We start from the raw sequence: 13,193 nt of genomic DNA, 5'->3' as shown, positions 1-13,193 counted from the left end.
TTCTTACCTAACGGTGCCAAAAAGGAGCGATTAGGAGTCTTTTGTTCCAAGTCTGAGGAGGCTTGGCGTCTTTTTTTATACTTACAAAAGGCGAACATTCCTCCCTGGTCTCAAGGTCCAGCTGCTAGATGGAAGTGAGGACTTTCGCGATTGAAGAAAGACATTAGGAGTAATCCTTGCTCACTGAAGTCAGCAGTAATTGAGGCTAGGTCTTGTATTATATATATTTATTTACTCGGTGCTCTGGGTCACGATGGTGCTGGTTGCTGGGGGATTTCAGTTGTGATTGATCCATACCTAAACGACAAAGTTTTGATCGCAGCTGGGTCTCCTCAGGTGACTGGCGTTGGAGTGTCCTAGAATACTGGATATATACACGGATAGGGCGGTCTACTCTCTGCTACCTAGTCTGCGGACGCAGAGGGGGGGATCTGACCGACACAAGCCTATAGGTTGCCTATCTCAGCTTCGCTGGCTGAACTGTACAGTTCTAGTAGGGATACACTTGTGCATATTCTGAACTCAAGATCTATGGTAAGTGATGATCTGTGGTTCAGATATGCTAGATTAGGGAAAACTATAGGAGTAGGGTAGAGTCACACACACTATATCTATGAAATTAGGGTTGTTTTACGATTGGTCTTGAAGTATAATTGATAGGTGTGTATTTCTTTGGATTAAATGGACTTTAAATGTGGTGTTTACTATCTTAAAATATGTGATAAACTGGTAATTCATAAAATCTCTTAATACTTAATTTATCTGAGTGTAATTAATAATTGTGGTAGCAATTTCTGATCTCTCGGTGTAGCTGCGGAACGCTAAGTGTTGCTAACTGGTTATTCAAGGTAAATTCTATCAAATTGGCTAGGGAAACAAACTGTCTTTGGAATAAAAGGATTGTTTGTTATAGGGTCCAGTGGCATGCGAGCGCCGTCCACTGATGGAAAGTCAAAAGCTTAAAAAAGTTAGTAGACTTACTTAGTTCTCATAAAAGTTAGCGACTACTCGGTGTTTCGTTGAAACATTAAAAAGATCGAGAAGTTATGGTCTATTAGCAGTATTGGGGAAAGGGGGGTTTAGCTAGGGAAAAAGAAACAAAACAAAAAGGGGGTTAGTTCGTAGATAGATAGCCCTTCAGGCTTACTTGCTTAGGATCCTGATAAAGTGGTTTGGTCAGGTCAGGGGTCCCATACCGTATCGCAAGCCCTTGCCCAAGCCGGGACCACTAATAAGGCGTAGCGGATGATTACAAAAATATTTTAAATATTCATTTTCTAAGTGCTGCAATAAACTAGTTCAAAAACCAAAATATTTACATTACATCATTATTCTTATTATAACTTCCTATTTCTGTAACGTTTTTAAATTATATTATGCTCTGACAACAGGTTATTTATATTTACAAATTAAAAAATAACTAGAGTTCAAAATATAGTCGTTACTCATTAAAGGATCTGGGTTATCGCGGATCACATCGAAGGGTTCTACATACTCTCACTAGACGATGATGAAGGCCAAATTTACGGGGTATATTTAAAGGGAGGTTATCCATACTGTTGGTTAGTCAAGTAAGTAAGTAAATAAGTAAGGTGAGCGGCGGTTTAGTTACAATATGAAATGTCCTGTAAATCTTATCATAACATTATTTGCGGTAAAGTTATTGTTTATTGGTCATGCACCAAGATACAATCTTAAAAATTATGAAAACGGCAACGAAAATGGTCATCCATGTATATGACGGTGCGCAGTGAGTATGATGGATAAATTAACATTAATTCTTTATGCAATACTGACAAAACTTATTATTTGAAAAGGTCATACATTTCGCCGTTTATTTTGTTATTATCAATATGTTTATATCAATTGCGGAAAAAATATAATTCATTGAGCTAGAAGCATGTTTTACTCACATCGGTTCCAATGCATATTTTCAAATATTTTGTTAGCTACTACAGTTACAACTAAAATTATTGAGAACCAATGATAGTACGCATAATATGCTTTCAAAAGATTCCTGTTAAATAAAATAGGATCTGAAAAATATAGAAAATTTGGTGACGGTCAGCATCCATACGTGGCCGGGCGCTGTGGCCCCTACTTAACCATATTTGTAATTACTTAGTTATATAATATCATACACCAATAAAACTTATGTTATTAGAAAGCACACGAAATTCCGCGTAAATCTTATACTAACATCAATTCCGGAAAGTTGTTGTTTATTGATTAAGAAGCATTTTTTACCAGTAGGTACTTGTGCGACTCATGGTCTATAAAACACATATTTTCAAATATTTTCTAAACAGCTACCTTTATGATTATAGTTATTTATAAAAAAATATAGTAAGTTTAATTAGCTTTGAAACGATACCTCTCGCATATGGATCCGTAAAATAGGACCTCAAAAATATTGAATACTTTACTACGGTCAGCGCCCATTTCTGCGACCGGGCAGAGTGACTCCTGCTAAACCAAATTCGTAATTACATGGTTATATATTATCATATACCAATGAAACTTATATTTTTAGAAAGAGCATGAATAGACGCGAAAATTTTATAATAACATCAATTGCGGTAAAGTTATTGTTTATTGAGTTAGACGCATTTTTTCTAGTACTTGTGCAATTAATGCGCGATAAAAAAACACATATTTTCAAATATTTCGTAAACGGTTACTTTTATGAGTATAGTTATTTAAAAACAATTAAAGTAGGTTTAATAAGCTTTCAAACGACACCTTGCACGAACAGATTGGTGCCATAGGACTCGAGATGTGAATAAATATCTATGATGGTCGGCCGCCATCTTTCTCCCCCTTTTTCTCAACCCGTCCCCCCTCCTTAAACTAAAACAGGTCAATTCGTAATCTGGAGATAACGAGGAACACATCCATACCTGTTTTAGGTATTTAGAAGAGATGTCGACGACTTTTTGTAAAAGAGGTCGTTTGGTCCCTGACTATAGTGCGCGAGGCGGGTGTAGACGCCGGGCACGGCGGAGCCGCAGCCGCGGCCGAACGACGGCTCTGGAGCGGCCCGCCCGAGTCGCCTTGTCAAAAATACTTATTTGTTATACAAGGGGGCAAAGTTGTATTTTAACGCCGAGTGTGGAATTGTAAAACGAGCGAGTGAAAGGATTCTATAGTTGAACCACGAGCGAAACGAGCGGTTCGAGAATAGAACTCAGGATAAAGTTCGCTCGGAACTCGGAGGAGAATAGAGTTCAGGAGAACTTGCGAGTTTTTTAACACACGAGAAGTAAAATACATTTGCACCCGAGTGTGACACAAAGCTTTTCCCCTCACTATAGCGACGAAACTACAACGCAAAAAATGCGTTTATCACTGCTTCCAGTAGTTCCACAGGTTACCATCTTTATTGATCATCTTTATTACTAGATTCACCTACTTATACCTATCAATTTGAAAGCAGTAAATTTGACTTTATTCAAAGTCAAATTACTTTACCCACCAGTGGATAAAATGCGTTTTTACCTGCTGGTATTAAAGGACAAAACACGTGTTTCCGAGCTAGTGAGGGGAAAATATATTTACCATATAGGAAGTCAAAGTTTACTGTCAAAGTAAAATGTGTAATCACAGTGTGCAGTGCATACACTGCCATCTCTTGACACAGGCTTATAACTTTTGAACATCAGTTTTGACAATTTGGCCCATATTCTTAGCTTGATATGTGTTAAAATGTCAAATATTAATATTAGCGCCATCTAGCTGAGCTGAGCGTACCCCAAAGGTGTAATGCCATCTAGGCCACCGTACCTTTTTCTGTATGGTACTGAGGTACGTTTTTTCTTAGACTTTATCTGTCTATACGGAGTTATATATGTCTTTGGTATAACCAAGCACTACTCCGCAAGAAAAACCCTTCAATCTTACCCCATGTCTCTTACTTATTAATGTAAATATTTCAGGCATCAAAAGCGTGTTACATGAAGATACCCGATGTCAAATGCCAAGAGAAGTGCCCCAACGGCAGACTCAAGTGTGGCCACGCGTGCCGCAGGACTTGTCATGTCAACGATGACCCGGACCATTTACGGGTAAGGTCCCTTAACATCTCTGACACACACATGACGAACGACAATGGCATGGGAAGGATCTAGCCGGATCTTTTCCTTTCACAATAGGCTACTTGCCTCCTCGTCATATCAGCTTCTTTTTAAGAACTGTCAAAACAAATTTTAACGTCTCGCTCTTATGGAATTAATGTGAAATCGAATTGAGTGACGTCACGGTCAACTCAGTTACTTTATATATTTCTACCTGACTTATTAAATATAAACTGGATTTAAAAATACTCCTGTCCATGTTTTTCTTATATTTATCTGATGCTTTATTTCGTGCATGGTATAAAATATTTTATTTGAAGTACAGTCAAGTTCCGTATTAATCGTAGACAGTTTTACTCCCAACTTATAGGGAAAACTAGGCTCAATAGGGATTAAACCGGTATCCTTTTAATATCTTCCTTCGCTGAAAAACAAAGTTCTCAGTGTACTTTACTCAACAACGCGTTAGCTACAGATACTGTGCCCATTTCGTTGAGTACCTTATAAAATAACCTAGAGAAGTGCGTGGAAGTGCTCCGTGAAAGACAGCAGACTCGCGAGAACAGTACGGTAGGGGTACCTCATTTGTATGTACACTAGTTTTACCCGCGGCTTCGCCTGCGTACTAATACTAACATTGTTCAAACTTTGGACCCCCATTTCACCCCCTTGGGAGGTGAATTTTGAATTAAATTCTTAGTGCTCCTCTACACCATAAAGACCTTACTTGCTAAATTTGGAATATCTAGAATCTTTGGTTTCGGCTGTGCATACACCACACACACTTTTGCTTTCTGACATACCAAGTCAGTTAGTCAGTCAGTTTCTTCTTTTATATATTTAGATACTGATTTAGCAGTACAAGTGCCCTAACATCAGGGACGTTAATCCTTATGATTTTCATTTCTTGAAACCTATTTCTTTTCCAGTACACTTGTCTGAAGGCGTGCCCGAAGGCAAAGAAAGGCTGCACGGCTAACTTGGAAGGGGACCTCGGCGAGCACAAATGTCTACGTTCCTGTTTCGAAGAGTGTCTCGATTGCAACGTTCAGGTATGTTATCCACAACAAGAGTTAAAGGTTGTACAGTATACTTTCTCATCTTTGGGAGCATTCCATGGGCTGTCCCGTACAAACGCATTGTTATTTCATGTTGAGATTTTTTTTCGGCGTTTAAAGCAGGCAATCACTTTTCTGTGCATAATTCTGCACATTTCCTTAGATAAAAATCCTCTTACACCAACCAATTTGCGATAAACAATAGTACATTACATCAGAGGCCGGGAAAATGAGGATTTCCGGCCAAGTGGGTATATACGGCCGAGCGAGCGTGCGAGCGAGGCCGGATAGGGATACGAGGCCGGGAATCCGTTTTCACGCCAAGGCATGTATAGTGCTTTTCTCAAACATACAATGAAATAAAAAAAATGCTCTAAAGGACAATATTTTATTAAAAAAGTTACTTTGCAGGCCTAGGCCTAAAAAATAATATGAAATCCCTTTACAGTCCTCTCGAGTTGTTGCGCCCAAAAAGCGATACTTCCCAGCCCATTTTAAGGAACGTAAAGACAATATTTCATTGCATGTTTGAGAAATATTTTAACTACAGTCAAGTTCCCTATTCAGGGGTTACAATATTTTGTCATGTCATAGTTAAACTATGACGTGTCCAGTATAAAATGGGCTAGAAGTGGATCAACAATTAAAGTCCGTCCGTACATTCTCTCTGATACTCAGACCACAGTAAAAATACCTATATGTGAAAATTCCTATCGTGAGTTGTACTTCAAATTACCTGATGTCTGCATTACACATGTTATGTCGTTAGGTCATCAAGAAGAGGTCCGGCTGCACGCACTCGCGGAGAGTCGCGTGCCACGAAGATGTGAACGCGAAGCCTTGTCGCGAGAAGTGCGCGCGCTCGCTACCCTGTACTCACTTCTGCAAGAAATTGTGCTTCGAGAAATGCGGGGACTGCAAGCAAAAGGTACCTACTCGTAGGTCTTACGAACGGCAGTAAGAACTGCTCAGGGTGAAACGCCGGAGTGGATTTTGTGGGTAGGGCTAAGATTTCCGTCTTTTCTCGTGATATTACTCCAATGACCTGTATCCTAGTGTGCCCTGACGAACGGTTGCTGTTGCACCAGGTAAAATAAATATGTTAGTGACAATTTAATAGTACGCGTTCACCCTTTTACCTCACTTGGTCTTAAAAGTTTATGTTGTGGAGAGGTACTCATTCTACTGTGTTTCGACAAATATTTATGTAAGAGACGACTCTTCCGTGGTTCTTCTAAGATACCACGAGGTATCTATAGCTTTGTAGTTGACACCTAATTATAATTTTTTCAGACGAAAAAAGCCATACCAGGATGCAACCACGAAATTGAGATCGAATGTGGACAAGAGCCCACCCGTGCTCTGTGCAAACAAAAATGCGAACGCATTATGGCGTGTGGACACGTCTGTCAGATGCGGTGCGGGGAGCCGTGTGACATGGTTAAGTGTACGGAGATCACTCCGCGCAAATTCTCGTCTCCTTGCGGACATAACGTGCAACGTGTCTCGGCAAGTTATGCAACAAGGTAAGTTTTTAGAAAAAGTTTTAATGTTTGTTCAGACTGAAGTGTGAGCGCATCATGTCGTGTGGACACGTCTGTCAAATGCGATGCGGGCAGATTTTCATTTCCTTGCGGCATTAACGTGCTACTGCCGTGTCTCGGAAAATTATAAAAACGAGTAACTTTTAAATGGTTCACCTCTGTTCAGAAGAATGGAATGTGAATGAACTCGGTCATGTTTGCCAAGCGCAGTGTAGCACCAATATGGCTGAATGTACTGATTGTCTGATTCTCACTTTTTATTTTGTAGTGTTTCTACTCTCTTTTGCCAGGCTGTAGGCCATCAGCGTTGTTTTCAATAATTTTACCCGTGCATGGTGAAACTATATCAGCATGGACCCACTCTTAGGTTACCAATTTTAGCGGATAGTTTTAAACATGACATGATATTGAATTAGGGAACAAATCAATAGTTATTTGTTTTACATGGGGGTACAGTTGTTGCTTAACCGCACGTGCCAATATTGAAGCCCGAGCAAGAGAAAGATTCCAATATTGAACCGCGAGCGTAGCAAATGGTTCAAAAAGTGGAATCTTGAGCGTTGCAAGGGTTTCAAGGCACGAAGGTTAAACAAACTTTGCCGCCGAGTGAAACAAAAAATTTTCCACCACACCAACACGAACAAAATACTGAGTATACTGACTATAAAACATCAAACTAAATCAAATCTATCAATTTGTTCAATATTTATAATTCAAAATCATCATTTATAGGTAATTTCTACCAGCTAGCTCAAGATATCAAGTTAAAATTTGTATGAAATTACTTGCACTCTTGTGGATAAAATGCAATTTTGCTGTCTGTTTTCGAATAGCATGTATTCGATGTTTAAGGATCAGTGACAGACGGGACGCTACTATCCGCGTGCACGGCGCTATGCGGCGCGCTGCTCCGCTGCGGGCACTCGTGCGGCGGCTCGTGCTCGGGCTGCCGCCAGGGCCGTCTGCACCAGCCCTGCGCCGCGCGCTGCCACCAGCTCAACATCTGCGGGCACAGGTATCCCTAATCCCTATCACTTGGTATATCGGTAGGAGCACAGATGTCATATATACCATAGATCAAGCAAACGTATCTACTTAGCGTGTCAAATGAACTCAGTGAAATCCACTGAGTTGTCCGTCTTTAATCGCAGCTTGCAGCTTTCGGGCGTCAATTTTTGTAAGTTGAAGTGAACAAAAACATTAATAATGCCTCTTTAAGTAATATTAATTGCAACAACACAAAAAAATATGAACACTCAAGGGCCTGAGACATACTTAAAATCATAGGCAAGTAACAACTTCAGTACAAAATCTGACACGCTCGGCCGCCATACAAATGAATGAACTTGTTTCTATCTAAATCTAATTCTGTGGGTAGGAGGTAGGGCATAGCGAAAGATATTCTGCTTTGTGTGGTAGGGCACAGCACAGCGGATATCTCGCTCGAATCTAGAGCAGAGCCCAACTGGGGAAGTACCTCCGCCTTACAGAAGACCGCAGCCAAATAGCACTAGACCCTACTTATAGTGTTGTGTTCCTGCCGGTGAGTAAGGCTGCCAGAGCTCAACGAGGATGCGGTGTGCTGATGATGGAAGGACCTACGGAACTAATTTGTTCCGTCTATTGTCCTTTGAGTTGTCGGCTACCCCTACCTCCTTGGAACTTGTACACTCCTTCTTGCCGTGTACTTCTAATATGAGTTGCAGGTGTCCATAGCTAGGTAACGGTGAACGCTTTCCATCAGACGGACCGTATACTTTGTTTGCCACCGACGTAATATGCAGTATTAAAAAAAGCCGGGTATTGATTAGCGAGCCGCAACTGTAGCCGAACAGATACGGCAACGGGGTTCTAGTGTGTACGCATGTTACAGTTCAGGCTCGCCGAATCCATTTCCTCGAGCGTATTCATGTAGCGAGCTGTAACTGTAACCGAACCTTAGACTAAATATATACCTAATGATACATCAATGAACCGAACAGATACCTGCGATGCGACCTAAGTGACAGCTGAGTGTAGCGCTGCTAGGTCGCATCGCATCTAGGGTTGCAAATAGAAAAAAACCAAATGTTTTTTTTTCAGAATTATGAAAAAAACATTCAAGCCAGAAAAAAATCGTTTTCTGCAACCCTAATCGCATCACATGGAAATAAATTATTAATTCGTTCATTCCTTCCTTCATGAATATGTTACAGGTGTGAGGAGCCGTGCAACCAGGTGTGCCCGCCCTGCCGCCGTAAGTGCGAGGTCAAGTGCCAGCACTCGCCTTGCTCCAACTTGTGCGGTGCGCCTTGCACTATGTGCACGGTAAAACTTTAAATTAGCTTTTACTTCTGTCTATATTTGTGTCGACTGGTTATTTTAATAATTAAGTAGTGGCTCTTTGAGCTGTAGACCTTCGCGATATGTTTAAAAGTGAACAACACGTAGTCCTTGATGTCATTGTTATAGTCAAGTCACGATGGTCTTAAGCGCCGTACGCACTACTGGCTTTGAAATCCTAAATGTCATTTTGGAAATTTTCGAAAATCTGGATCTGAATCGACAAAAAAAATATAAAGTCAATTTGCTTACAATCGGTTGAAAATTGCGACCTGTAGAGGAGACTATCCGGGTACATTAAAAGCAAGTAGAGTTGTAGACCTACGATGTCGCTGCGGTCAATAAGAAGCAAGAAATTGAGACGTTTTATTGGCAGTAGACATATTCAAGGTCAAGGTTGCAACGATGAAAGAACCCTCTTTCCATCCGCCATACAGCAAAATGTTTGATTTGAATTTAAAATTGGGTCGAAATTCAACTTTATTTTATATACATATTTTTCCCCTCACTAGCTCGGAAACACGTGTTTTCTCCTTTGTCTAAAAGGGTAAAAACGCACTTTATCCACTAGTGGATAAAGTAATTTGACCTTGAATAGAGGCAAATTTTCTGCTTTAAAATTGATAAAAGTGGGTTAATCTAGTTGTACTGGAAGCAGTGATAGGCCAGACAACAGACAGTCTTATAAATTCATAATCTTAAAAAAGATCTGTATGCAAACTGATAGTTCAAACTGACACTGACAGATCTGTCAGTGTCAGTTTGCATACAAATCTTTTTTAGTGAGGGGAAAAGTTTTGTGTTACACACGAGTGCAAATGTATTTTACTACTCGTGTGTTGAAAAACTCGCAAGCTCAGGATTCTATTCTCAAACCACTCGCTTCGCTCGTGGTTCAACTATAGAACCCTTTCGCTTGCTCGTTTTTCAATTCCACACTCGACGTTAAAATACAACTTTGCACTCTTGTATAACACATAACTATTTTTTGCAAAATGTCCTTCTTTGTATTTTTTTTTTCTTTACTTTGGTGTCAGAAATGCGTGGTTAAAATCTCTCGCAATGCTCACGAGCCCCGTGTATAGTGAAAGCAGTGAAAGTAATGTATAGGCGTTTTTATGCACAGGAGACACCGTGCGTCCGTGCGTGCATGCACGGCGTATGCACGCGTGCTTGCGGCGCGCCGTGCTCGCGGCCGCCGCGCTCGCAGGCGTGCGCGCTGCGGCTGGCGTGCGGGCACGGCTGCCGCGGGCTGTGCGGGGAGCCCTGCCCGCCCGCCTGCCGCCTCTGCCGCCCCGGGTCCTTCCCCACCGACCTGCTTGGAGACCCATACGATGACGACGCCAAGTATGAACCACTTTATTTTTTCCTGTTCTTCTATTTCATTTTGCTACGGCTCATGAGACAGAGCCTGCCATGCCATTAAACGTAACAGTTTGGCAAGTTAATTCATGTACAAAATTAGTTTAAGTTGTTTTTTTTTCAAAATAAAAAAAAATAAAAATAAAAAAATAAAGCTATCTAAGGTAAGCTATCTGTGCCTAGAATTCATAATTATTTTGGTGACAGATCGCTAAAAAAGCGTATTCCATATCTGCTCAATAGCTTACCTGAAGCCATCCGAAGTGAAAAGCACCCAAACAAATTTAAAACTATGCTAAAAAAACATTTCCTATATATATTACAATAATTTATATTATGTATTATTTAAGAAGTTTAATGATTTTTCTTTAAGTTAATTTAATTGTTTATGTAATTGAGAGACTGTTGATCCCACAGACAAACTCGTTCTGTTCCAGAGTTTTGTGGGACTATGTGTTAGACATAAGTTTGTCACTGTATATTAATAACAATAAATAATAATAATAATAATAAAAAAAGCCTGGGATCTGCTTGTGGGTTGCTTTAGCGACTACTTCATGAATTTATTTACGAAGGTCTTTTAGCGTGTTTTTTTTTCTGTATTTGGCCCTTAATTCACGACATTTAATTCATATAGTCATATCAAAAAAATATATCTATTCTAATTAATTTTAGACAATAACTTTTAGAAAATTAAGTAGTTGGATAGTTTTTCGATACAGTATCTATAAAATTAACCTTATTCAAACATACTAATAATGTTACCTGTTACACAAAATAGTAGATGTGGTTCAAAGGGTAATAACAACTATGAAATTTATAATTTCAGGTTAATTCAGCTACAGGATTGTCCACACATTTTTGACGTCGATACCTTAGACACTTTAATGAACAGCAAAGACGAAACTGTTCAGCTTAAGGCATGCCCCTGGTGCCGTCAACCTATTGTCAATACATATCGGTACAAGGACCTGATCAATAAACTATTGAAGAACGACATCAATCCGATAAAAGCTAAGGTGTATGGAACGGACGCTGAAAGAAGGGCGAAGAAAAAGGAAATGCTGCAGAAAGTTACCGATCTAGTGGTAGCACATAGTAGAACTTGCATTGGTATGTTTTTAAATATTATTAGTTTTGTAATATTCTTGTTTAGGTAATGTAAAATTTTACGATTTAAATTTTTATTTTACAGCCAGTATTGATTGGAAGCACGCGTTATATGCCATTTTTAAGATAATAAAGCAGGCGCAAAATGACAGAAAGATATCACTTCTGCAATTAGAAATGAACGATATATACCTGAACTTCCTGGATACTATCGGAAAATACTATATGAAGTACAAAGATGCACATTTATCACGACTGGAAACGTCGATGACATCTCAGGTGAACCTGCTTTGCAACGTACTCATTACTAATTCGCGCAAACTGAGCCAGCAACAACAATTGGACATAGATAATGAGCTTAAACGTATGAATTCGATGATCCAATTAGCTAAGATATTGAGCCACGAGATTTACAAATCTTCGAAGACTAACGAGACCGTGGTGCGAGCGACTGCCGCTGCAAGAGAGGCCGTTTTGAGTTGGCGCGTGTTTGACGAAAGTAGGGGGGTGGAATGCTTGAAGATGCTTGAGAACGCGGTGAAGTTGTCGGGTATTGCTAGCAGGGAGGAGCGCGCGATGATAGTGCGAGCGATTGGGCTGCGGGCGGGGCACTGGTACAAGTGTCCCAACGGGCATTTCTACTGCATCGGCGAGTGCGGCGGCGCCATGGAGTTGTCCAAGTGCCCGGACTGCGGCGCGGCCATCGGCGGGCAGCGCCACGCGCTCACAGCAGGCAACCAGCACGCCAGGGAGATGGACGGCTCGCAGTACGCTGCCTGGTCGGAGCAAGCCAACAATATGGCGAACTTCAATTTTGATTAGGATAAGCTTTCATTGTGTAGGATTGAAATGTATTTACACATCGTGTGACACAGAAATATCGGCAATAGGCTACTAGACTCATAAATTTGGCACAATAAATGATTGTCTTCTGTAATATTTGACAAAAGAAACCAATATTTAATGATTTTGGGTATTAAATGTGTACGATGACTACGTATTTTTAATTAAAAAATGTGAGTAATTTTTTTTAAATTTTGGCCACCGAAAACGCTGTCGGCGGTCTGGTGACCTTTATGCCTCGTACTTAAAGTGTCAGAAAGTGTTGTTTTCGCACTGAATGACTTCATTCACAGACAATCTATACATGACATTATTATATTACGTAAAAGTATTCTTTAAAAATATTTTGCGGTCATAGTCATAATAAAATAAAGTGATTTTTTTTCGGTTAATTGGACAGTAAGTAATAATATAAGACAAACTTTAAAAAAGGGTCAAGTAGCCTATACCTATATCGAGATAGAAGGAAAAAGCTCGGTGGTTGACATGGAGACCGAGCGTTTCATGACGATGCGTTACTGCAACAGCTGAATTTACTGTTGCTAATTTTAATACATAATAAAACTACCGTGAGACACTGACATATTACATAGATACAATACATACATACAATCACGCCTGCATCCCACAAAGGGGCAGGCAGAGCACATGAAACCACCAAAGCTTCAGGGCCACTCTTGGCAAATAAGGGGCTAAAAGAAAACGAAACTGTGGCATATTAAACATGTAAAATCGGGTAACTCACGTGAAATTGTCGTTACGGAGCGAAACATGTCGAGCGATCTTCGACAATTTACTCGATTTTACATGTTTAATATTACTGTTGCTAACTAAATAATTATGTTGATAGTTTTAGGTTTGAATTTTCACGATTTTTGCAC

At 40.1% G+C, this 13,193-nt stretch overlaps 1 protein-coding gene across 1 annotated transcript; it reads left to right on the top strand.

Annotated features, from left to right (window-relative positions):
- Positions 1-6,596: 6,596 nt before the first annotated feature.
- Positions 6,597-12,479, top strand: LOC125230313 (NFX1-type zinc finger-containing protein 1-like). The gene is made up of 6 exons (XM_048135442.1): positions 6,597-6,657; positions 7,528-7,690; positions 8,871-8,982; positions 10,124-10,344; positions 11,189-11,472; positions 11,555-12,479. Exons 1-6 carry the CDS (start codon positions 6,648-6,650, stop codon positions 12,289-12,291), a joined length of 1,527 nt encoding a protein of 508 aa, XP_047991399.1. The 5' UTR covers positions 6,597-6,647; the 3' UTR covers positions 12,292-12,479.
- Positions 12,480-13,193: the final 714 nt, after the last annotated feature.

This window comes from Leguminivora glycinivorella, chromosome 10 (assembly GCF_023078275.1).
Source record: "Leguminivora glycinivorella isolate SPB_JAAS2020 chromosome 10, LegGlyc_1.1, whole genome shotgun sequence".
In the NCBI taxonomy this organism is placed as follows: domain Eukaryota; kingdom Metazoa; phylum Arthropoda; class Insecta; order Lepidoptera; family Tortricidae; genus Leguminivora; species Leguminivora glycinivorella.
This window is presented reverse-complemented; position numbering and strand designations above follow the sequence as displayed.

What these genes read in the sequence shown, in the direction of transcription:
- LOC125230313 (XM_048135442.1), top strand. An exon ending in CGCCTTGCACTATGTGCACG is followed by an intron (nt 8,983 to 10,123) that starts GTAAAACTTTAA and finishes TTTTATGCACAG; the next exon opens with GAGACACCGTGCGTCCGTGC. An exon ending in ACATAGTAGAACTTGCATTG is followed by an intron (nt 11,473 to 11,554) that starts GTATGTTTTTAA and finishes TTTATTTTACAG; the next exon opens with CCAGTATTGATTGGAAGCAC.